The sequence below is a fragment of the Rissa tridactyla genome, chromosome 5 (genome assembly GCF_028500815.1).
Source record: "Rissa tridactyla isolate bRisTri1 chromosome 5, bRisTri1.patW.cur.20221130, whole genome shotgun sequence".
NCBI classification, from domain to species: Eukaryota; Metazoa; Chordata; class Aves; order Charadriiformes; family Laridae; genus Rissa; species Rissa tridactyla.
Genome location: NC_071470.1, coordinates 57,560,103 through 57,584,484, shown reverse-complemented (window position 1 = coordinate 57,584,484; position 24,382 = coordinate 57,560,103). Strand labels below are relative to the sequence as shown.

General features: G+C 38.7%; 1 protein-coding gene across 1 annotated transcript in view; it reads left to right on the top strand.

The window, feature by feature from the left end:
- The window catches only part of COL25A1 (collagen type XXV alpha 1 chain), a 133,694-nt gene that overhangs the window by 49,676 nt on the left and 59,636 nt on the right, over positions 1-24,382 (top strand). Inside the window, exons 8-14 of the mRNA XM_054203160.1 lie at positions 1,763-1,789; positions 4,512-4,556; positions 15,413-15,466; positions 17,011-17,037; positions 19,394-19,438; positions 24,080-24,112; positions 24,276-24,311. Coding sequence (XP_054059135.1) covers positions 1,763-1,789; positions 4,512-4,556; positions 15,413-15,466; positions 17,011-17,037; positions 19,394-19,438; positions 24,080-24,112; positions 24,276-24,311 — 267 coding nt within the window. The remainder of the gene's footprint in view (positions 1-1,762; positions 1,790-4,511; positions 4,557-15,412; positions 15,467-17,010; positions 17,038-19,393; positions 19,439-24,079; positions 24,113-24,275; positions 24,312-24,382) is intronic.

Genomic DNA, 24,382 nt, shown 5'->3' with positions numbered 1-24,382 from the left:
GAAAAAAGTTGTTTGTGGAATACGTTCCTTACCCAGCAGGACACACTCACCTACCACATCCTCTTGATTTGTTTTATCTAGTTTTTTTCTCCATCTTTTGTTTTTTTTGGAGGCTGTTTCCAAGCAATGCTTAAGAAATACTCTGTTCTTCAGTTGCCACATTCAGTATTACTGGTGTCCTCAGCCTCTAGCAAATATTAGGGTTAGAATTCAGGCACTTAATGAAAAGTGCCTGAGTTAAACAGCAGGTTTTTTGAAATGCAGTGGGAGGATTTTTCTCCAGTCTGGAAAAGCAGATGAATGCTCTGCTCGCTGCTCTGATCATCACAAGTGCTGAGTGCTTTGGTACTTTTGCTTCCTTTTGAAGACAAGGAAACAAATTTGTCAGCCTGCACTTCACAGGTGGCTTACCACAAACAAAATCTTTCCCTACAGTCAAAAGGAGATGCTTGTGAGACCCTAGTTCCGCTGAGACAATCAGGCAAAAGTTTCAAGAAGCAACACTGATCTTTGCAAACCTTTTGCAAGGTTTGATGCCCAACATTAGATGAATGAATACACATGTAAACTGCAAGGTTTTAATCGACATCAGTGCATCCAGGACCAGAATTACCACCACTGGAGCTTTTCCGTGTTAACAGTTTAAAGTTACATCAGAACAATATTCCAACAAGCCCTGCATCGACCAACAGTGGAGGATTCTGCCTAACTTCACACTATCTTAAAAATAAAATTGGCCCCGCATTTTGAAGCAGCAATCCTTTTGTTCAAGATGAATGTCTGAATAATTGCAGTTCTGATATCAATCAAATCCTATTTCCTTTCACGCATCAGAAGCATTTGAATTCTCCAGTTTGGGCTTTTTGTTTTATACCCTCATGGACTCAGAATTCACCTTGCTTGATATAGCACCAGCACCCATAGTAGGAACAAGAGGAAAGAATGCATAAGAACTGTGGTGGACATGGTCTAGCTCTTACCAAAACAGACTGCCAAAACGTCGAAGACATGGTTGGATGATCTATTTCCCTGCTGCCTCCCCTCTCCACTGTGGCCATAAACCAACTGGGTATTTCAGAGACACCAGATGAGAAATGGGTCCTGATAATGTCAATGAGACTTTGACTCTTGTTAAATTTAAGCAGTTGAGCTTTCTTGAACTGAGATATCTCTTCCTGCCTTCTCAGGTCATGGGGACAAAAATGGTGATTCTTTACTTCCCAGGAGCATTCTTAATAATTTCTGAAGTTAATTCTTAATGATTTTTCTCTTAGCTTTCAAATTATGGCACAGATCACATGTTGGGTAAAATGTAGTCACGTATGCTGGTACCTAGAAGGTGAGAAGATTTTGAGGCTTATCTTAAAAATACTTGTTTGCATAAACCTTGTTTTTATGCTGCTGAGCAGATATATTACTGAGAACGCACAACTGGCTGTTACCTGGTATCAGAAAGAGGAAACGGTCATCTTAATACTGACAGATTTATCAGTATTAGAAGAAACAGATGGGTTGGAAGAGAAAAGATTAGAAGGGGGGAAAATTTGAGTCTTCCAGTTAGTAGTTAGATCAGTTCCAAAAGAGAAGAGAAATGATCCATTGTGCAGTTTGAGCATAAAGTTTTACTTTTCCTTGATGTATAAAACATCAGCTGGTTTCAGTCCAGTGTCAGAATGCTTACGCAATAAGGCCGTTTTAATTGGTCATTTCAGTTTAAATTGGCTAGAGTTATGATGTTAATTGAATTGTTTTCCCTTTGCAGGGACCTCAGGGGCCGCCAGGACAAAAGGTATAGTATAAACAACAATACTGCGAAAGCGATTATTCCTGCTGGTGCCAAATTGCGATCAGAAAAGGTGAATGGAATTAGCTACTGTACACCGCATTGAATCAGTTAGTTTAGGCTCTAAGTTTTTTTTTTGCGAAATACAGCCACATAATGTGAGACATCAGATTTCTCATTTCCCCCATCATAGGAAGTTCAAGCAATGCAGAGCAGACTGTTTTCAATCTGTTTGCTTAACTTTCAGGTGAAAAGGTCACTATAATTTTCTTATTCGTGCAGTAGTACAACTAGGAAACCAAAGTTAAAACATTGTGAAAGGTGGGGAGATAGAGTTTCTGATTAAATGCATGTCCTTACTCAAGTAGATCAGTGCCATATGACTAAAAAAATTGAGCAGTAGAAACAAAGGACATAGGTGTTGCTGATAAATGGTGCTTGGTTGGCGGTGTTCAGGTGGTCTGCTGGTGTCTTCCTGTTCCTTCGGTAACCCGAGACCTGACTTCCTCGGAATGCTTTCAGCATTATTTACGCTCATTAAAGCTGACTGCCTCAGTTTGATGGAGTGAGTTTAGGATTTATGGAATTATACCATTAAAACAGTCCTAGATATATCAGCAATAACAGCTAGTAAGTGGCACTTTCCCAGCATCTCACCCACACACCACCAAGGCAAGTAATTTTCTAGTTGATTTCAAAAAATCAAACAGTTCTATGGACGATATTTAATAAAACAGCCTTAATTTGTATAAAGAAAAAAAGAAAGAGGAAAGGAATAAAGAGTAGTAACATATGTGAGAAGGATGCCACCTCTATGTTTTTTCTCCTCATATAATATTCTTTAAGGGGAAAGTTTGCTTGCATCTGTTCAAATGGGACTTTTTGAACAAAAGAAAAACCTGCTGATTTGTAAAAATGTAATCCCAAAGCATATAAATTGGTGGAATTTTATCAGCTGTGAGCTGTAGAGAGTTTGCAGGCTGAAGGAGAGAACTACCTACCCTTCATATTTGGCAATGCAGGAATGCGACATTGTAAAGCTATACCGATATCCAAGGTGCCATTCTAAAATTATACCCTAAGATTCGAGAAGGAGGGTATTTTACATGTACAGCATCAGTAAAACCCATGTGCTGATGAACTTTTGCATATCTGATAAACTTTTACTTGGTATGGTATAATCATCTTTATTTACACTTCCTAACGTCCTATGTCTCATAAGGAAAATCAGCAGCTATAGAAGACTGTCACTGAGAGCAGAAACTGTTGTGAATAGGATAGTTTATTGAAGCTGATGGCTTAATGCCCTCATGAGCTTTGTCTTCTAGTTTTTTGGAAAAATTATGCAAAGAAGCGAAAATGTTCACTGGAGCCCCTTTGCAGTTGCTAGCAGTCATGACCACGCATCCAGCAGGAAGAGGCAACACGAATGCTGGAGTGGAAGCTTTTGGGCATAAGTGGAGAGCATTCTGGGTCTTGGAGATACACTGGGATGCCAGTGTATTATTTCTTACTGATTTGCAGCTCTGCTATGAGCTGGAGCCTCCTGGGCATTCAAATGTTCAAGGTTTTTTGAGGCCTTCATGCGTTGCTTCCTTTTCTTGTTTCACAGGATTTCTCAACTCTATTAATTGACAAACATGTGCATCCATTTTGGATGCATTCCCTTGGGGTGTTGGTGCCCTTTGACTAAACCATTTCTAGTGAAACCTCTAACCAATATGAATAGAGGGGGGAATGTCACGCACTGATTCTTGGGATGCCGAGAGAAAGCAGGGTATGAAGGGATTCACAGGGTGCTTGTTTGTTTTAAGGGTTCTGGGAAACTGCACATTTCAGTGTTGACAAAGCCTCTGCCTTTCCCAGTCCCACGGCCTCTTTTTAGGGTGCCCGCCTTTCAAATAGCTATCACATTTTTGTACGCTGTTAAGGTGCTTATATATGAAAAATAAAAATAATGCTTTCAGTTTCCTTGCTGAGCGCACCATTATTATATAAAAAGAGGAGAATGCTGTATAAGTCCATGCAGTTTTCCTGCGTTCCTCATACTTCAGGTTTTCATTGAACATCTGTACCAACAGTTATTCAGCTTCCTTCAAAAAAACTTGTCCATCATACAGAAACTTATAGTGTGAGAGCTTTGTAAAATGATCTCTCCAATATCACAAGTCAATCCTAATATTTTGCTTTCCTTTTTGTCTGCTCCTTCTGTTTGGCCTGTGTTAGCTTTTAAATTTTGATTGCAGTAATACTGATGCGATTTATCTGTAATTTGCACTTTCAGGCTGAGTTGTTGCAGATTATCTCTTAAAAGCCTTAAAACAGATCGGCACAACCAGTTATTGAGCTTGAAGCATTAATGGTTCTGTTCAGGTGCTATGTTCAATTGTGTAGATCAGTTCTCAAATTTGTGGAGAGCATTAAATGGAATTGTATTTTAATTCCTACATTTCTTGCGAAGCATACACAATATTACAAAGCAACCATCAGCTTAGAGCTTGTTTCTGGAAAAGGCAATACAGTGAGTCATTAAAACGTACAACATGAGAACATGTCTAATTAGTATAAAATGTTAACTGAAAAGAGCTTGGATAAAAATTAGTTTTTGAAAAATTTATTGCTGTTACAATAAGCAAACATTCACCATCGTTTCTAAGTACTGTATTAAGAGATGAAAGGTTTCATGACCTGTTTAATTTGCTAAACACCGGCGTCTGTTTCCCACCAGGGTTCTGTTGGAGTGCCTGGTGTTCCAGGGAGAGACGGACAAGTGGTGAGTTCACCGACTTTGTCAGCACTGCCATTATTTATGTAGTTGATTAAAACTACTTAGGGCTCGTTCATGTGAGCAATATACAACCTTACAGCCAGAGACTGGTTTCAAATTGGCTTAATGGAAAAGACTATAGAATCTGGTTTGTGCTCCGAAGTAATTTTTTCTAGTTTTCCTTGAACAGCCAGCAAATGTAATTAATAAAGCTGAAAGTCTGATGTTCAGGTTTGATGATGACTGATAGGTTCCAGAGAAATGGAGATTATTTTTTACTTTTTGTTAACTCAGTCCCATGATACAAACACTTTTGTTGATACTGGGTATACATTGTTAATACAGCCTATAAATAGAGAAGAAAAAGCAACTGGAAACACAGGTGTAGAGTAATGTGAAATTGAAGTTGGGGATGAAAATGCAGAGAAATAAATCAAACAGAAATATTCTTGAACACAACCAGGAGGAAATGCTAATTCAGACAACTCAGTGTAATCTTTCAGTGCCATCACCAAGTTAACTCAGTTCAGAACAGGCCTCCATAAGGAGGGGTCGTGGTAAAGCAGCAGGGCTCTTTCACAGCATTGCTAAGGTTTGTTGGCAAATCTGGGTGGCGACATTGAAATAATATTCCTCCCTGACTGTAAACAGTATTATCCATCTGTTGTTCTCGCAAGCACTAATATTCCTAGTGAACTTCAAAAGCACTTGCAGGGAATACCAAAAGGAAAATGTATGACAGAGGTTGTTCACCACATTTAAGCAACAATAGATGGTAGTGTATGGGGATCCTATGACACAATCCCTTCTTCTGCCTCCCTCTCCAAAAGTCCTAGGAATAAAAGCTGTGAGATATTTGAAACAATTTAATTTTAGTTCCTCTTTCCTAACAAAATGATGTATTGTTTCTCATAGAATAACATACAATACTAGACCTGTGTTTTGACAGTGGTTGTAAGAAATGATGTAATAATCAGTTATTTCAGTTTAGTAACACCGATAATGCCAGGAATCTATTTTTAAAATATTCGGAGTATTATGACTACTGTGGAACAACAGAAGAAAAAACTATTTAGAATTAGCTATATATAGCACACAGGGAATTATAAGAAAATCTTATGAAATAAATTTGCATTAAGACCTGGGGTTTTTTCCTTTGTATTTTATAGCTGCATTCAATTGCAACATGAACGGTAGGCGGTACTTGCCAACACAGGTGCTGTTGCTGTACGTAATTCAAGTAATTTTTGTGACCACAGTATGAGTGAAAAGCCAGTGAAGACACACTTTGTCGCATGATTTTCTTTGGATATGCAGGAAGATGCAAGAAGGCTGGTCAGGGTGAAGTTGCAAATCATATTCAATAGAATAGAACTGATATTTCATATTTTACCCAAGAGCTGAGCTTTCAATAGCATCATCACACAAACTCTAGCCAGAAATCTTCACTCAGATGAGCACAAAAAAATGAATGTTGATGAAATAAGTCAAATGTGGGAAACTTACCTGATTATTAAAGTGCCATTTTGGGAAATGTGGAAATTTTTTTTAAACGGTATTGGCAAGGTTGTTGTATGTCTATTTTTAGGAGACCTACCTGCAGTCATGTTTTATGGGGAAGAAAATAAATATGCAATTGCCTTTGATGGAGGGAAAATGCAAATACATTTTTAAATGCTGCTTATCAACTTCAAATTGTGCTTTAAAAACAGCTCCTAGTATTTTCAATATTTACGGTTTTCTGTTTATTTGATTTATTTCAATATTTATGGCATCTAAACCTTTGAAGACATTCTTAAGTTATTACCACTTTAATAAAGTTATCAACATATTTTTAGTGTAGCTGGACTATTTTACTTCTGCCCTTCAAGAAAAAAAAATTAATTACTAAACTAAAATCTTAAATGCCAGGACAAAACCCACACAGATAAAAATGAAATGTGGTCACGTTCTTTTGTTTTCTTTCACAGTTGTTGATTGATATTGACTAGGAAGCAATTCCTTATGTGCAGAAAATGTATTATTTTCATATAACACTAAACAGATGAAAGTTGAGTGTTCGTATCTCTTTTAATAAATAACAAATTCTGCTAGCTTGGAAGTAGTGGTAGAAATAAAGTAAAACTGAAGCAGTATTTATCTAAAGTTAGAAAGTATAGTGCAGTCTAGGACTCCTATGCTAAAATTTTGCTACCAAAAGGTCCATTCTTCCAAACTCCCTGAAAAAACAGATTCTCAGTACAGTGTGACACAGAAGATATTGTTGAATGAAGACCAGAGTAGTAATTTTAAGAGTTGGGCTCTACTATGAGCTGAGTGCTGGTATCCCTGGCTTTACTCATACAGATTCATGTTGATTTGCAGAATAGTTGAACTCGACTTGAATGTGTGATGCAAGTCATCCCCTATTTAGAAGTTACGTAGTTAAAAGGCTTTACAAAAGCCTTACTGTCTTGGTAGCCTTTCAATCAGTGAGTTCACTCTAAGTTCCAAGTTAATATTTTTTCTTAGTTTAAAAGGCAGTGAGTGTTAAGCACATGCTTAAAATTAAGTGTGTGTGTGAATGCTTTCCTCATCTGGACAATGAAATATTTTTCAGCCGATGAATGTCAGCAGTGAATTAGCTTTGCTCCTTCCTTAAGCTGTTGAGTAATACAGAGTTAGGTCATCTCCATCTTCTGGTGTCTCTGTAATTTTCCTTTTCCTTTCCCTTCACCTCTTCTTTAATTGAAATAGTGGATTTTGGGAGACGATTGACAAGTCTGACCAATAGGTCTGGGAATGAGATCATAAATTCTGAGTGCACTTTGAATGATCTTCTAATCCCTTAACATATGAACCACTTCTCTTAGACAATCTCTAGATATTAAAGTAAGTGTAATTTTACACAGCCCACATGTTTTTGCAGGACTGTTAACTTGTAGATTTTTCTTGTATTAAGAGCAGTAGCAAAATCATTGCCATAAAAACTTAACACATTTTTTTCTTTTAGGCTAAATCCAATGAAACGTTACAGGTAGTCTTGCAAGGGCATTTATATTCTTTCTTTTTTTCTGCGTTTGGCAAACCGTAGCCACACTCTGCTTTATCTAGTTGAGAACAGTAACTGGAAAGGAGCTGTCTAGTAATACCTGCAGCTAGAGAGAGTGTTGTCCCTGGGATAGACAGAAAGCTTCTGAGATAGCAAGAAGGGTCTTTCAGAGTACTCTGTTTCCTTTGCAGACTGTTGTGCAATCCACCTATAGCAGGTTGCTTCCTAGCAAGCCTCCACGGGAGATAACCTTCCCTTTCTCGATCCCTGGTAAGAGGTCCTCAGACCCTCGAATAGTATGAAAAAGGATTATACCTGCATGGAGATATGAGGTTGTAGTCATCTAGGGATACCAGATCCCTACAGTAATCATGTTGAAATGGCCACAGAGGGGTTCTTGGGAACTTCAACTGTGCAACTATAGAATACCTATTCTGGTATTTGTTAAGTGGTACTGATTTGATAAGGACTCCCAGTGAGTGCAGCAACAACACAAGGAGAAAAATGGGAGGTTCCCTAAGTAAGGATTGCATTTGGCTTGAAGGAACATAGTTTCTGGAGTCTGTGCAGCTAAGTTTCTTTGTTTAGAATAGGAGTTTGTCTGGAGTGCATAAATCCCTCACTCTATACTTCCGTGGAACGCTTTTTCTTATGTAGTACCTGGGGTTTTTTTGGTAAGAGTGTATTGAGAATAGAGTGTGTGGTGAGGATAGATCACTTAATTTCAAATTGTTTCAGTAGTTTGACAATGGCAATTTGATTAACCTCAGAAGAATTCCCTTTCTTATCAGTAGACTTAGAGTCTGGGTGTGCATATTTCTTATTGCTTTCTTCATGCTTCTTATTACTCTAATTTACATCTATTTCCCCATCAGCGAGTATTTTACTATGTAAGGGACACATTTTGAAAGTAGTATTATCACATTTGTTTAGAGAAATGAGAAAGGATATGTGTGTACTAATATTTTTTCAAATAAAGAAATTTAAAGGAAGGAAACATCATTAAATGTAGTTCACAAATTCTCAGACAGGTTTGCAGGCCAGCTGAGTCTTGTTGAAGAGTCTTTCCACTTTATTTCAGCTGCTGAGTGGGCCAGGAGAGATTTCCAGTCCTTAAACAAACAATTTTAAGTTACTTTTGAGGAGGGTGAAAAGCAAGTTGAAAGGAGGTAATTCAACCCTGGTTTGAAATGGAAATCACAGTAACATATCTGAGAAATCACTTTTTTCCCTTCTGTCCTCGTTTATGTATTTTAGAGTAAAATTAGACTGGATTATGTTTGGGGGCCTCTTGTGTTTCCTTATCCTTAAAATTGATTACATTCTAGTGACTGAAAAATATAGCAATACTGACAGCCTTTCTTCTCAGGGCGAGGTGGACATCAAGCAGCTGGTGTAGACAGAGTTATGCATCTCACCAAAAGCAAACCTATTTCAGAACAGCAGCCTCCAGGCTGTTTTTCTGTTGCAAACAAGAAACGCTGGGGCCTCCAGCCATGTTATTTTTAGCTGATTAATTCTGGATATGAAGGTATATGCCTCCAGGGCACAGAGCACTCCAGTAAGGAGAAACATGCTTTTAACTGCCTTGACTCCTTTGATATGAACTCTACTAGGTGATACATTTTCAGACCTGTTCTGAAGTAGATTTGATGAGTTCCTACTGACAGATTTTTCTTGTATTAGCAGCAGAGCCCAAGCAGTGCTCTACACATTTTGAATCTAGTCAAATTTAGATTCACTTCATAGAATCATAGAATACAAGGTTGGAAGGGACCTCAAGGATCATCCTTGGTCCAACCTTTCTTGGCAAAAGCACGGTTTAGACAAGATAGATAGCCCAGCATCCTGTCCAGCTGAATCTTAAAAATGTCCAATGTTGGGGAATCCACCACTTCCCTGGGGACATTATTTCAATGGCTGATTGTTCTCATTGTGAAAAATTTTCCTCTTTTGTCCAATCGGAATCTCCCCAGGAATGACTTGTACCCATTGCCTCTCCTCTTTTCCATGTGACTCCTTGTAAAAAGGGAGTCTCCATCTTCTTTGTAGCTACCCTTATACTTCATTGTAAGCATTAAGACTACCCCTACAATGAGTGTATCTGAAGAAATTACTACACCTATTTATTGGGCAGGGCGCTGAAAGTTGTTCTTTTCCCAAATATGGGAAAGACAGAGACAGTCTCTCAATGTTAATACAGTTATACAGTTGATATATGCTTGAGAGTGACAGGACTTGAACCAAGGTGTTCTGTTCTGATGTGCTGTCTCAAGGAACATCCTGCTGGTTAGTCTTTGAATTACCTGACACTCCTGAATTGAGTTTCTGGGTTGGGTGTATTCTTGGCATGTTAGCACTATGTTTGCCCTGGTAATTGATATTAATTGGAAGAAAAATCCAAACATTTCTGAGTCTCGGAGCATTTTGTTGAAACCAGTTCTGGAAATTATTGTGATTCTGTGAAATTATCAGAAGGTTTTGAATAGCTGATCTTCTACATAACTTGCTCAGTCATGCCTTGACATTGTAGTTTGCTGACGGAACAGTCATCTTTCTAGTTCATTGCAGTAGTGGCAGCAACTTAGTTTGTTAGAGTGATGCTACTTTTGAGGAACCAAAGTGCCTGCCCTCCCATTAGGGCATTTGGGGTTAACATTTGGGGAACTCAGTTAGTGTTAGTGGCAGCTCCTCATTCCCAGGTTGGCTTCCTGTAACACTTTAAAGACTTGCCTGTTACTGACAGCAAACACAGCATTGCAACGCATCTGTTTGAAAATGCACCGTCATCATTCCACTGACGTGGACCCTGCATTTTCTCTATAGCATATAAATGACAGCAAAAAAATCCCACTCTGTCTGCAGCATTCTTTTGTGTAAGTGGTCATCAAATAATTTACTGGAACATTTACACTCCCACTGAGTTAAGCTGCTTGATTTTGGGTAAGTGAAAGAACAATAGCACATTTGCTGGAAATTTTTATTTCCACAATTCTGAGACCGTTTATGAATTCAGCAAACTGGATCTAAATAAATTTGGATGCTGGTGGTGAATGAATGAGGACTTAAGCACTTAAAAAGCTTCTAGTGGCAGTGTCCTTTTCTGCAGCAGACAAGAGGCTAGAGAATTACTTTCTAGTACTACATAGTTTTTACAGGAAATTTGGGCAAACGCAGCTTTTCTAGCATTTTCTAAAATTTATAGTCTATTTGTGTAGTGGGTCTTGTCATGAAAACAGAATCCTTCTTTTGGGGTTGGCCCAGGTACCCAAAGGCAAGAGGAAATAACTTTATATGAAACAGAAGTTAAAGGCTACCTAAATGGTATTTCTGATGCAATATTTGCAGGTTTGCCAGTTTGGGCCATGACATTTGTGCGTCTGGTAGTTTTGTTACTGCTTTTACGAACGCAGCAAAACCTTGGTAGACAGTATATTCAAATAAGGTGGTGCTGGTACCACAGCATCCCACTAGACTGTTTCTCTGTCAGTCACGGTGTCAGTTAAGCCCCACGCTGCTGAGGCAGTATGTGGAAATCATAGCCCATCTCAATGCCAGGAGGGAGAATTTGGTTTTATTATGGTATATCATGGTTGTCCCACGTGATGTTCATTGCACAGCGCAGCTTCTGTGGTGTGGTCAAGCTGGGAATAAGAATGCAGGAGAAGGGCAGAAAGGGCTAGTGACAATTCTTTTAAACAGAGTTCTGAGACATTTCACACCTCCCTCCAGCATCTTCCCCACAGTCTGTCCCTTTCAGGGAAAAGTTCCAAAGGGATGCTTTTAGGGTGGCTTCACACAGTTTCTCTGGGCCTTGCATTTTTTTCTTCTGTGAGGGGGCAGTGTGTGGCCCTGATTATAATTTTAATTGGGATCAAGGGTTGTGTTTTACATAGGCACTAGAAGATTTCAGAACACGTTGTGGTTTAGTGATTCCAATCCCTCTGTCCCTGAGTGGTGATTTCTCAGGAGTTCATCACTGCAGAAAGGCAAGCTGTGACCTAAAATCAGATGTACTATAGACAAATTTACTCTTTAAATGAGAAAAAAACACTAGTGAGGCCACTCGTAGAGTACTGTGTCTGGCTGTGGGCTCCTCAGTACAAGAGAGACATGGACATACGGGAGAGAGTCCAACGAAGCTTCTCAAAGATGAGTAAGGACTGGAACATCTCTCCTATGAGGAAAGGCTGAGAGAGCTGAGGCTGTTTAGTCTAGAGAAGGCTCGGGGGAAATCTCATCAATGTGGTCAAACACCTGAAGGGAAGGTGCAGAGATGATGGGCCAAGCGCTTTTCAGTGGTGCCCAGTGACAGGACCAGAGGCAATGGGCACAAACCGAAACAGCAGGAAACATTGTTTTTACTGTGACAGTGACTGAGCACTGGCACAGGTTACCCAGGGAGGCTGTAGATATCCTTGGAGTTATCCTTGTAGATATCCTTAGCAATATTTAAAAGCCATCCAGAGATGGTCCTGGGCATGCAGCTCTAGGTGGCCCTGCTTGAGCAGGAAGAGTTGGACCAGATGATTTCCAGAGGTGCCTTCCAACCTCAACCAGTCTGTGGAAAAAAAAAAAAAAAAACAAAAAACAAACAAACATGCTGTCTTGATGTGAAAGCTGGATGATGTGCAGAAGACAATTGTTTCTGCAGCCCAATACCTTTGCTGTCAGTGCTATTAAAGAGAGACTGCAATGAGTCAGGAAAGACATTAGCCACAGCCTGGTGAATGTAAAAAATATGTGAGATTAAGGATCTAGTTTTATAGCTTCTTTCATTTTACCAAGTTGAAAGGCAGTCTGATTGAAATTATTGCATCAGATGACATCGCTGAATGTCTAGTTTCCTTTGTATGCATCACTCCTTGAACAGAAGTGTAACTGTCTTCAGCCTTCTAAAGGGCAGCTATACTTTTTGTTAACCTCCAAAACACTAACCCGTGGAGATGAAGCATACTCATACAGTGTTTTGCACTCCAGTTTTAACAAATGCTTTGATAAATAAATAAATAAAGTATCTACATGAAAGGAAGGTAATTAAGTATACTTCCTAACAGTAGTAGTTTGAATTATTTTCATGCCAAGAATCCAAATAGTCTTTTGGGACCAATGTTCCTAAAATAACATGGTATTTCAGTGTATAGCAAGGGAAGAGCTATCAATCTGTTCGCCTTCAAAATGTTAGCTGCCATTTTGCTTCATGACTGCTTTTGGAATTTCCTAACTGATGGGGGGTCTGTCAAGGCTTTGCTCGTTTTTTGGGTTTGCTTTGGGGTGGGGTATTGGTTTTTTTGTGGTTCGGGTTTTTTTGTTGTTGTTGTTTGGTTGGGTTTTTTTATGTTAGGCTTTAATGGAATTGTTAAAATATCTATACTTAAAGCCAGACTACAAGACACGCAGTGTGAAAAAGGGAGGCTTCCTGGCACAAAGCTTGTTTTGCTGTGCACTGGGAAAGTTCACCAGGGGCAGGATATAGAGTAGCTTATGTGCTGTGTGTTTTTATTTTGTCTTATAACTCCCTGATTCCTTGTATGGACAAGAAAATAGGCTTCTAAAATAGGGAAAGGAATATTATAGGTATGACAGAAAATTATTTTAGCCCCTGTTCTTCTGCACATTAGAAACAGAAGGATAATCACTTCAAGAGCATAAAGCCACAATGTCATTTCTGTGCTGTCCTTCTAGGTTTGCCTTCAATCTTTCCCACTCCCAGAGCTAATTTCTGCTGTGTTAATGCCTCTGCCTGGTACTTGCAGTGCCAGAAGTGTAGTGTTGGGCATAGGAAAGTCACATATAGGTCAGAAATTAGACTGTTGGTACGCACAGCCTGAGGTTTTCACTTTTTTTCCAAAGAAAATAAGATAATTCTTTTGTACCATTTTTTCAGTCACCTTTTTGTCACAGTAGTAGCTCTCTGCATTCATGGCACTGATAAGTAAACCTGGGAGGGAAGTGCGAGCTTGGGACTTCAAACCTTTCATTAGAGATTTAAGCCCCTGAAAGTGTCAGCCGACAGCAGCTGTTTTAAAGTGAAGGGGACAGAAGCAAACTTGTTTGGGATGTGGGGATGAGGAGAAACAAATGCATATTCATTGGTTCCTTCTGCTTCATTTTGTCAACTGGCAGTTTTCTTCAAGTGCCTGTTAGGTCAGTCCTTTAGGACACTTAGCCTAATCTCCAACAGCTTCAAATCCTGACCACTCATGTATCAAATGCCTGTGCTACTATATCAGCCCTAGAGCTTCTGTAGCACAAAGGAGCCTTGAAACGGGGCTGACTCAAAGGGCTATTTAATTCCCTGTGAGTTTAATGGTACCTAACACTTTTTCTCTGGCTTGGAAAATACCTCAGTAGAGTTTCACTAGAACCTTGTTGGTTTTGGTTTATATTTTGAAATAGTCCAACTCTTGATGAGACTAAAATGTAATTGATGATTCTGTTACCTAATTTAGAAATAGCATGCAGCCTTCTTTCACAGAGAACTGGAGTTTATAAGTCTATGATTAAAATATGACTGTGGAAGTAAGAAAGAGAAAAGTCCTTTCTTAAGGAAGGCTTTTATGGAGTATTGGAACATACATATTGTTGCATTTGAAACAAGCCTTTGTCTTAACTTCTCTGTAACTTTTGAATAGCATGTTGGTTTGTCATGTCTTAGTTTGATTACTGTATGAAAATTCTCCTCTGAGTTTCTGATATGAATTGCTGTTTCTAGTTTGATTACTATGTTAGTTATTGTATTTAGCTTTTACACATTTTTATACATTTACATAGCAAAGGGCTTCTAGAAGAACCTAGTTGCAGGCTTTTTCAAATCTTTTTTTGGATGTTATTTTATCATGCCTTGCCACCCTAGAAGTGCAGTGCAGTTGTGCACATGAGGGTAACAAAAGATGATAGGTATTGTGAAACTGAGGCGTACTTCTGCAGAAGGTTTTACATAATTAGCCATCACCCCTAGTTGTTTTACAATAAAGTCTAACCATTACTTTATTATTTTACCTAAAATAAATATTATCTGTGGTTTTTCCATAAATCTGGGCAATAAACACTAGGAAATGTCTTTAAGGGTTTGTTTGGGGTTTGAATTTTTTTTGTTTGATTGGGTTTTTTGTTTTTAAATTTGAAGGAAGAAAAGAAGTTTGTAAATAATTGTTATTTGTTGATTGACTTATGAAAATTAGTTATGACTTCTTGAACTGTGGAAAAATATATATGCTATCCATTAAACATACCCAAAATTTGGATCACTGATAAAAATTTTTAAATCTTTTAAATCTGCTTTTCAGACAGTGGTATAAGAATATGAACGATGGACGAGTAAGGTATACTTAAAAAATGAAAAGCTGCCTTTTCCTCCAAACTCTTCCATTTCTGGAATGGGCCCTTCTCATTTTTCTTCATTATCTGCCTTCCGTATGAGACCAGAAGCACAAATGTCAAAATAATTTAAGTTAAACCTTTCTTGCAGTATTTCTAAGTTGTAGAGAAGAGGAAAGCATTGGCAGTCTTGCTGGGAAGACTATGCTCTCAAGGTTAATTGGCCAGCTTTTCAGAATCAGTCTCGCAGTTCTGTTTTCTGTTTGGTTTGACACCTGTGTATTTCCAGTGCCTTCGGTAGAATTATTTCTTATCTATACAGGAGTTAGAGTTAATCCACCCTAACTGATGAAATAAGGTATTTTAGTGCCCACCTGTGGAGTACATATTCACAGAGTCTTTTAAAATTTTGTTTATCATTACTTACACAATATGAGACAGTAGATGAAATGCTCTTAATATATTTCATTTTGTCTTTCTTAACCACATCTTTTGTTTTCCTTGCCTTTAGGGGGAGCCTGGTTTGCCTGGCATAGCGGGAGAGAAGGGAGCAGCAGGGCTTAAGGTTGGTATTGAAAACAGATTAAAAAGAGAAGCACACAGTACGTGAGTGCGTGTATAGATGACAGTCCAACTTGGGTTTATATTCTGACTGGCTTTTAATGATCTGCTCCCTCCAGCGATCAGCGCTGTAAGAGGCTTTACACGTTTCACTGTAAAGAAGCATATTCTTCTGCTGTGCATGTATAATTCCAGTCAGTGGCACTGACGCACATGCACCCGCTGCCAAGTGAATGCAATATGCCTGCAAGTGTTTGGGAATTTGGGGACCTTTTTTAGAAAGGCTTTGTTTATGCTCCTTACAATGTGTTTCAGGCTTCTTTTCAAGAACTACTGTGGTCAATTCTTTGACGAATGTCAGGGTTAAGTCTTGAGGGCTGATCTTGCTATTGTGGAAGTTAGCAACAAGCCTCATTAGGAGCATCTCTCAGCCTGTATTTGGTACACTAGAATGTCTCTTTGCACTTATTTTATTGTTAAATAATTTTTTTCTGCTGTTTTAATATTGAGCAAGTGAAATAGAACAGAAAGCTTATGATAACTTCATTTAAAAGAAAGCTGGACACGTTCGAGATGATAGGAGCTGTGGGCCTCTTGGAAAGGGTAATGCTAAATTCTAATCCCATCAGCTGCAAGCGTGCTTCTTTGGTGCACATGTGCTCCTCAGCTGATTCTGTGCATCACGCTGCTGCTGACAGACACACGGGGCAGGCTTTTTACATTTACTGACTGGCTGCTTGTCCATCAGGAATGAAAACAAACCATTTGGGAGCATGACCTTTTCTTACTTTGTATACAGAAGCAGCCAAATTATGGCAGTTGATGCTTAATTCGTATTCACAGCTGTAGTCTTTGAGTTGCCTAGTGACTGCCAGCCATCAGAAGGGGCAAAGATGAGGCAGAGTGCAGTTCTGAGCCAGAAGTTCAGAGATGAGTTGTCAGGGTCAGGCTGGTGTGCAAAAGTGCATTAGCCATCAAGCCAGTTTCTCAAGCAAGTAATAATTTTTAAAAATAATGTCTATAAGCCATCTTTTCGCTACAGAGAATGTAAAGAGCACCAAGGGCTCTTTACTCTGAATCAATTATGGATTAGTTCGAGACACTTAAGGCTTTTTGTCTCTTCTGAGGAACCTTCTAAGCCATTAACAGAATGGTTCCCCTCACTTTCAGCCTTTGGATTTTTCTTTCATTCATTCCCAAAATAAGGAGAGCCAAACGTAGGAGTCACCTAGGTGCTGGCAGGCCACTTCACAAAGGCGTGTGCCTGTTTGTCAGGGTTTAATCTAAGACAAAATGGGGGAAAAAAGTCTTTACATGCAAATCGTTAGGCTTTTAAAATTATGTTGATGGTGTACTTACTGTGTGAATTCTATTAAATTTACATAATTTATTGTTTATTGAAGATTTTTTTGTTGGATCATCTGAGGCAATGTCATCAGTAGCGACACAGTTGTTAGTAATTGACATACTAATGATAGTAATTCTAACACTTTGATTTTTGCTTGCGTTAGTAATTTACAACTTCTTTGCTACAATTATTTTCATCAGGGTGACCCTGGAGAAAGAGGAGAAAAGGTGAGACATGTTTCACTTCCTTTGTGGTGGTTTTGTTTTTGAGAATTGCTTGGAGAAATGCCAGCGCGCAGATTCAGAGTTAAAAAAGAAATAAATGCAGCTACTACCTAGAACTTGAGCAGCATTGTGCAGCTTTTACTAGTGTCAAATAATACCTACTAATGGAAATTACTGATCTGCAATTAGTGCAGTGGAATTAGTCACACAGAGCAGCGGTCGTGTGTTAAAGGCTGCACAGTTGAGCATCTGTGCAATTAATAACTATGATTGCTTTCAGGAGAAGATGACCCCGTCTGAATAAGGGAAAGATCCACGCATTTCTAACTTGGTTTCAGTGCTCTGTCACCTGTCTGGAGTAAAACAATCAGGTTAACGGAGTGATAAATACATCGACTCTAAATGATATATGGGTAACCATTCTCCACGTACTAAAAGTGTAGTCCTGTGTTCTTGCTTGAGGCAGTTTAAGTGAGAGCAAGAGAATTTGCCTCAATGATCTTAGACTATAGACTGTTGGGAGAGGTGCCGGCAGCACAAACGGTACACTAACGGTGCCCAGATCGGCGGTAAGTTAGTGAGGAGTTACTTCTCTGACGCCCACAGTCACGCCAAGACAAGACGAGGGTCAGAATGAGCGCCACACAGCAAAACGTGGGTGTAATTCCGCTCTCCTAGGGCGAGTGGGCAGTAGGAGCATCCATGTTGAGAGTACACACTGAGTGAGAGTCAAGCTTCTGCACCTGTACAAGGCAAGTTTGAGAAATGCTGTAAGCCTCATTTTGAGTAGGAATCTGTTCATAGACTTATCTTCTGTGAACACACTGAGATAAATTTTTTTAAAAGTAAGTTGCTTAATTCAAGTGCAATTTGCTCTTGAGGAATGTCTGCCCATGTCTTTGCAGTTGCAATTGAATTTCACTCCTAAATCTGTGTAAATCCATGTAATAGCAGCTGCAAGCATGCTTTGCAAAGGCAATTCATTTCACATTTTCAAAAGCATATCATAAAAATAATCCAGGGGAATCTTGAAAGCATATATCCCGCTTGTAGAAGTATGTAGTTGGGAATCTCTTTTTATTAAATCATTACTTCAGTTAAAATTTTATTCGTTGGAGAACTTCAGTAATCATTTGTTTGTTTTCAGACACAAAAAGAATAACTAATGATGTTAACATATACTGAATTTCCATTACTTAAAATCATTATATTTTTCCATAATCAACCTTTGTCTTTTCCTAAAAAATGTAATTATAAATGCCCTCAATATGCTTTATCATGTCAAACGACATTCCTAACAGTTACTGTTTCATGTTCCCATGTCTCATCAAGCTTTTAGTGAAAGTGCTGCTAGCTTGTTAGCTAGTTCCCATTGTGTCAGTGGTATATAAAATTATCTCTCTTGTAAGTCCTTTGAATGGAATTTTACCTGAAGGTTTTCAAAGCAATGTGACACATACTGAGTATTGTTATTTGATTACTACTATGGCTATCTGACTAAGACCTACTAGAAAGTTTTTTAGCTTACTTAGACTCAACATTTGTCAATATTTTTGGCATTTTAAATATTTCTCACACTTTACATGAACCTCAAGTCCCACAGACCTTTTTGGCCAACAGTCTCATCTGTAATGAAGGCTTTATGGTGTAGTCTGGACTTATTATATGGCTATATTAGTATACATGGAAATGGGGTATTTTTATGGATAAATCTTTCAAAATGTTTCTTTACAAAGCTATTTTTAAAACATAAGTCTACCCAGCCATGAAAAAGTTATGTGGACATCACTTTTTTGACAATAAACGATGTGTAGTATTTATGCCGAGATAACAGCCTCCAAGGTGGCTCCTTGGAGGGGTGGCATTCAGTGAATTTTTCCTAGTTTGTGAATCATTCATAAAGGACTTCAGACTCAGAGAGCATATACCATAAATTACTTGAGAATCCTAATAAAAAGTATTGGAATTGTGTAACTGTCACCTGAATTTGATTAGATGCATACATACTGGCAATTTAAAATGCTGAATCATCATGAAATCATTCCTTCATTGCTAAACCACAGTGGCTTGGGGAAGTCTGTAGACTATACCTACAGGAAAATAGTTATTTGATAGTTTGTGGGTTTTTTTGAGGATCTGTGAAACGGATTATAGTAATAGTGAAGACTGTAATCTTCACAGACATAATCAATCAACAGACACAGCAGCTATATAAACCGTGCTTCCTGACCATGTCATAGACAGATTGACTACCTGATTAACAAAATTAGCTTGCTAATCATGATGGGATGCTGACTATTCTCTGCATGCTGTGTGCTTACATAAAACCATTAAAATATAATATATATTTTAATTATAGGGGGATACCGGAGAAAATGGACCGAAGGGTGACACAGGAGAAAAGGTACACTACTTACCACTAGAGAAGAAAATGCGTGTTTTAGGCATGGTTACAGTATAACCAGCTAATGAAAATAGTAATTTGATCAAAAAAAAAAAAATGCATTTTAAACTTTTTTTTTAAATGATGCTGAGTGATTTGACTGAGTTAATTTTTATGAACAGCAGGAAAAAAAGTCATGGTTCTGTCCAATTAAGCATAAAATTCCTGACTTTATATATAGCAGCAGCTTTAGTACAGGATACATCAGCATGTCTCTAATTAGCACTCCTCTGCTGAAATTTGCATCATACAGAAACTTTGGTCGCAACCTGCCAGACTGTTGGAACTAGGTCTGCTGAGTTATAGTCATTTCTGACATATCCTTTTACGCTTCCCCTTCTCTGTTCCCCTCAAAGAGCGGGACCAAGCCAATATGGGTCAAAAAATATGGTATCGTAATAGGTAACTTCCCTCCAGATTGCCAGCTGGACAATTGAGAGTTGAAGATAAAAACTGTGGTTTAAATTTTTTTGCCAGGTGACGTCAGCAATAACCCCACTTAATACCTTTTTAGTTCATTGTTGCAAAGTACCAACGTGTAGTAGAAGTCACTAAAAAGAAGACATTGTCAAAATTTTATTTTACTTGGTTTTGATTTATTTTATGTGGGACTCATGCTGTATCACTGAAGAAAAAAGAAAAAAAATTGAGTTTGAGTTTTTAAATGTGCTTTACTTTCACAAGTCATAGTCTTTAGCAGTCAGAGCAAAGCCTGTGTTGCACTGGAAGAAGAGTCAGTCATAATGGTCTCTTCTGGCTGTCATTTTGGAACTCCTATGCTTCTAAAAATATTAATTTTAGTGACTACACTTGGGCAGAAGCATAAAAATTTCTTCTTGTACCCCTATATGTGTAATTGCTTAACCAACTCACATCAGTTTAGCGTAAGGAGAAATTTATGATGGATTTCTCAAGCTGGTAAGGAATGCATGCAAATCTCTCAGGTCCTATAATTTGGATAAAGTAAAGCTGTGCTTTCAAGAGCACAAGGATTTTATGGGGCATATTCTAAAATTAGCAATTAAAAGTAGATATTAGGTTTAAGAATAGTCAAGTTATTTGATTCCCAGAGTTCATTTAAATAATACTTCATCTGCAATCAGGCTTATCAACCCAGATGAAAGTCTTAAGAACCTTATTTAGTTAGTTACACAATGTATGCTGGTAACATCATCTTGATCCACTTTTATGTGATTCAACAATATAATCTCATAGCAAGTATGAGATTGTTTTTCAGAGAGATAGCTGTGCAACAAGTAAATGGGAAGTTAATGATCTCTCTGGGAAGCCTAGTGCAGCTTCACTTGTTGCTTTTCTACTTCGTCAACTGTGAGAGCGAGCTTGCATCCCACTAGAATGCCCATCCTGCACTGTGGTCTTCAGTGAGCACATTGTCCTGCTTGGGATCTTGTTTAAGGAAAGAAAAAGTTCTCTCCCTCTTTCGGTGGGAAATCCTTTCTCCCCAAGTATAATGTTTTAAATATTTCTGTGTGAGCTTTCAACAGTTTGGCAGTCTAGTTGGGATCAACTTGTGGAAAGTATAAGTCATCAGGAGACTTCTTATACCACTGTATCTGAAGAAATTTTAATAAACTTGTGGAACTTCGTGATACAGAAGTCTCCCATCTCTTCCAGGTTTCAACTAAGTTTCAGAGGTGGGGTGGTGACATGGGAACGTATGCTGTTTGTGTAGAGTGCCTTGCTTTAACTGAAACAGGCTAGAATCCACTGCATGAATTTTTACAACAGAGTAAGCAGAACTGTGACTTAGTTGACTTTCATTATTTTTCTTCCGTTTTCCCTGCCTGCAAGACAATCTGCCACCCAGAAAGAAAGATCTAGATCTTACAGGGCAGCTGCAGCTTGAAGTTCCTGGTAAAGAGCTCTCCCAAGCAGCACTTTGTAGGGAGCTTAGGAAGGTGTGTTTTGACAGATAATTTAGGAGCAACCATTAAACTTGGTGTAATTACATTACATTTGTACTACTTAACAAGGATTGTATTCTTTCCTGCTCTTCAGCATAGGGGGAAGTTGTTACTGTATGATCATTATGTAGAATTCCAGCACGAATTTGCCCAGCAATCGCTAATCATATAAGTGTTAAAGGAAATCAGAATGACTATTACAGACACATCTAATTAACATGTTCACAGAGTAGCTTTGACTTTTTTTCTATATTTTTTCACTTATATTTTTTTGTGTATTGTGTCTGTACTTTCTCTACTGGTGTCATGATCATCTTGAGGAGGCAGTTAAACTTACTTTGACTATAAACGCTGCTATAATGCAAGGTTTCAGAGTAGCTCCATAGCATTCCTTCTGTGTTTTCCACTGGGTGCTTTCTCTTGGGTAGGAGATTAACATAAAAAACTATGTCTGTTGTCTTAAAAGAAGCAGACAAAATTGCGTTCCAGCAAATCTAACAGCCAGCCTTATTGATGCATTATGCTTATAGGTATCGTCTGTTATAGTTTTTCCCTACAACACAGTCTGTTCCTTGTATTTGGGTAGCTCTGAAAAGTTTGGGGCATGTGTTATATTATGGAACTTCACTACCAGATGAGCTCTGAAAGTTTTTGCCAGCTGAACGCTTGTGGGGATGAGTGTAAGACTTATTAAGGCTCAGTTTTTTAAAGACTGTTTTTAAGAGAGCTGCTGGATGTATTGTTCAGAGATGAGATAAGACTACTATCCATTCAGTTCTCACGTGTTCAACCACATGCATGTACGAACCCTTCCTGCTCAGTAAACAAGCTGTAAATTTTATGTAAATAAATGCAGAGACCGTTGCACCAAGTAATAATGCTACACATATGCTTAAGAGATTTAATTCATAGTTCACAAAACTTAAAAACATATCTTTAAATGCTTAAATAATCTTTCTGTGAGATAAATACTAAATTTTCATTTATACGGTGAGGGAGATCAGGTGACAAGAGTTTCAGACTTGGTTTAGGAACGAGTTCCTGTTTGTGCAATTAATGTAGCTTTGTTTTCTGAACTACTGTACCTAGTGGCTCTCAGAAATATGAAGTTGGGTGCCCACTTTTTGACCTGTGACAGAAGAAAAAAAGGTCTTTGTTTAATTGTCCTCCTTTGAAGATAGTATCAATGCCAGACTTGAGTTCTTACTTCTACTCTTCTACTGTAGCCTTGGTCCCTAGGAACTACCAAGTATCCTCCTGCTGTGTGCATGCTCTCCTGCTAAAGTTTCTTCATTTTCAAACTGTCTGACTCACCAGAGAACTGAGAACACGCTGTACCATAATTTTTTCTTTAATCCCATATTAATTTTCATTCTTGCATGAAGGTGGATTATAAATACTTTGTGTCTTATCTTCCCCACATCCATCATTATCCTTTAAAACATTTAACTGGTGAATGTCTCTTACCAGTTGCTTTGCCACTTTATAGCTATAAAAAGTCCTTGAGGCTTTGCAGTTGTACATGCTTGTAAGGGATATCGGGAGTATCACTCATGCATGTCTATCAAAACGAGGCAGCTCAGGTTTCTAGACATGAATCAACCCTTCATAAAACTGATTTTTATTTTTTCTTTACACAAGAGCGAGCTGCAGTAACTGTGTGGAGAAAATCTATTGCTGTTCTTCAAAGAGCAGTGAGCATGTTATCTGGTAGCATTTAATTTTATGAGACTATTACCCAACAGACCCCATACCCAAACCAACTTTAAAACTATGGCGTTCACAGAACTTCCTGCAGCTTTGCCAGACCATCAGGAATGGATATCCCCTGTTTGTATTTTAATGCAAAGAATATGAAATGTCTATACTCTCCTTAAACATCTTCAAAGTGGGTTACAGTACTCCTATGATACCTATGTAAATCACTTGCAGGCTGTTGGGGAGCTTGGAGTTGCTACTGTGTAGCAACCTGTTACTTTCAACGAATAATTTTGCACTCTTTGCAGCCAGAGGCCTGGACGCCCATATGTTCGCGTGGGGTCTCTGTCTGGGTGCCCACAGTTTTTTTAACAGCAGCCTTCGACCAGGTAGCAACCATGGCTGGATCTCTACGCACAAGCGAGACCTTGTGACTCGACAGTCAGTTGGGGTGAGCGCTGGTTGCTCTGTGGTTGCTCCCGGAGGCTTCTTATAACCTGGTGGCTTGATCCACCGGGGAGGTGCTGTCTCTGCCCCCAGGCTCCCTCAGTAGCCCGCCCACCAGCTGACAGCCCTCAGCACAGGCCAAGGGCTTTTGCCGGCTTCCAAAAGCCCCCAAAAGAGCTTTTTGTAGGCGCTTTTCGCTGCAGATACCTTCCCCAGCGCAGTCTTACCTGCCCTGAAGCTGGTCTCTGCGGCAATCATTTTCATTTGTGAAATTTGATGCTAACTATTATGCTGTTTGGATGAGCAAAATTAAATCTCTCTGCATGTTCTTGAAAACAACACTGTTCCTTTTCTGCATCACACTGACTTATTCATTGGGTAAATTCCTACGTAGCAGCACAGAGGACAGGTAATCTTGCTATATAGCTATTTTGCTATATAATCTTGCTATACTCTTGCATGTTTTGTTAAGTTTGTTCCCTGAAAAACTGTATATGTAACATGTGATTATTTCTTGTGGATTTTATATCAGGGTGACCCTGGTTCTTCTGCTGCAGGAATTAAGGTAATTTAGTTTTAAAGCAGTTGTACAGGGAGAAGAGGGGTGGTTGGTCTGTGTTACTTTGTAGTGTCATGGACGTTTTGTGTACTGTTAACGTAATGGTTTTCCCTGGCTCTATTTTAATTCGTTTTTTCAGACCTCATGTCTTTCATCTCTTTTCTTTTAGGGTGAACCCGGTGAATCTGGACGGCCTGGACAAAAGGTATGAGTTGGAAATGTTGAGTTTTCCATGTCCTCTCTGTTGGATTTGTGGTAAACGATGTTACGCAGATG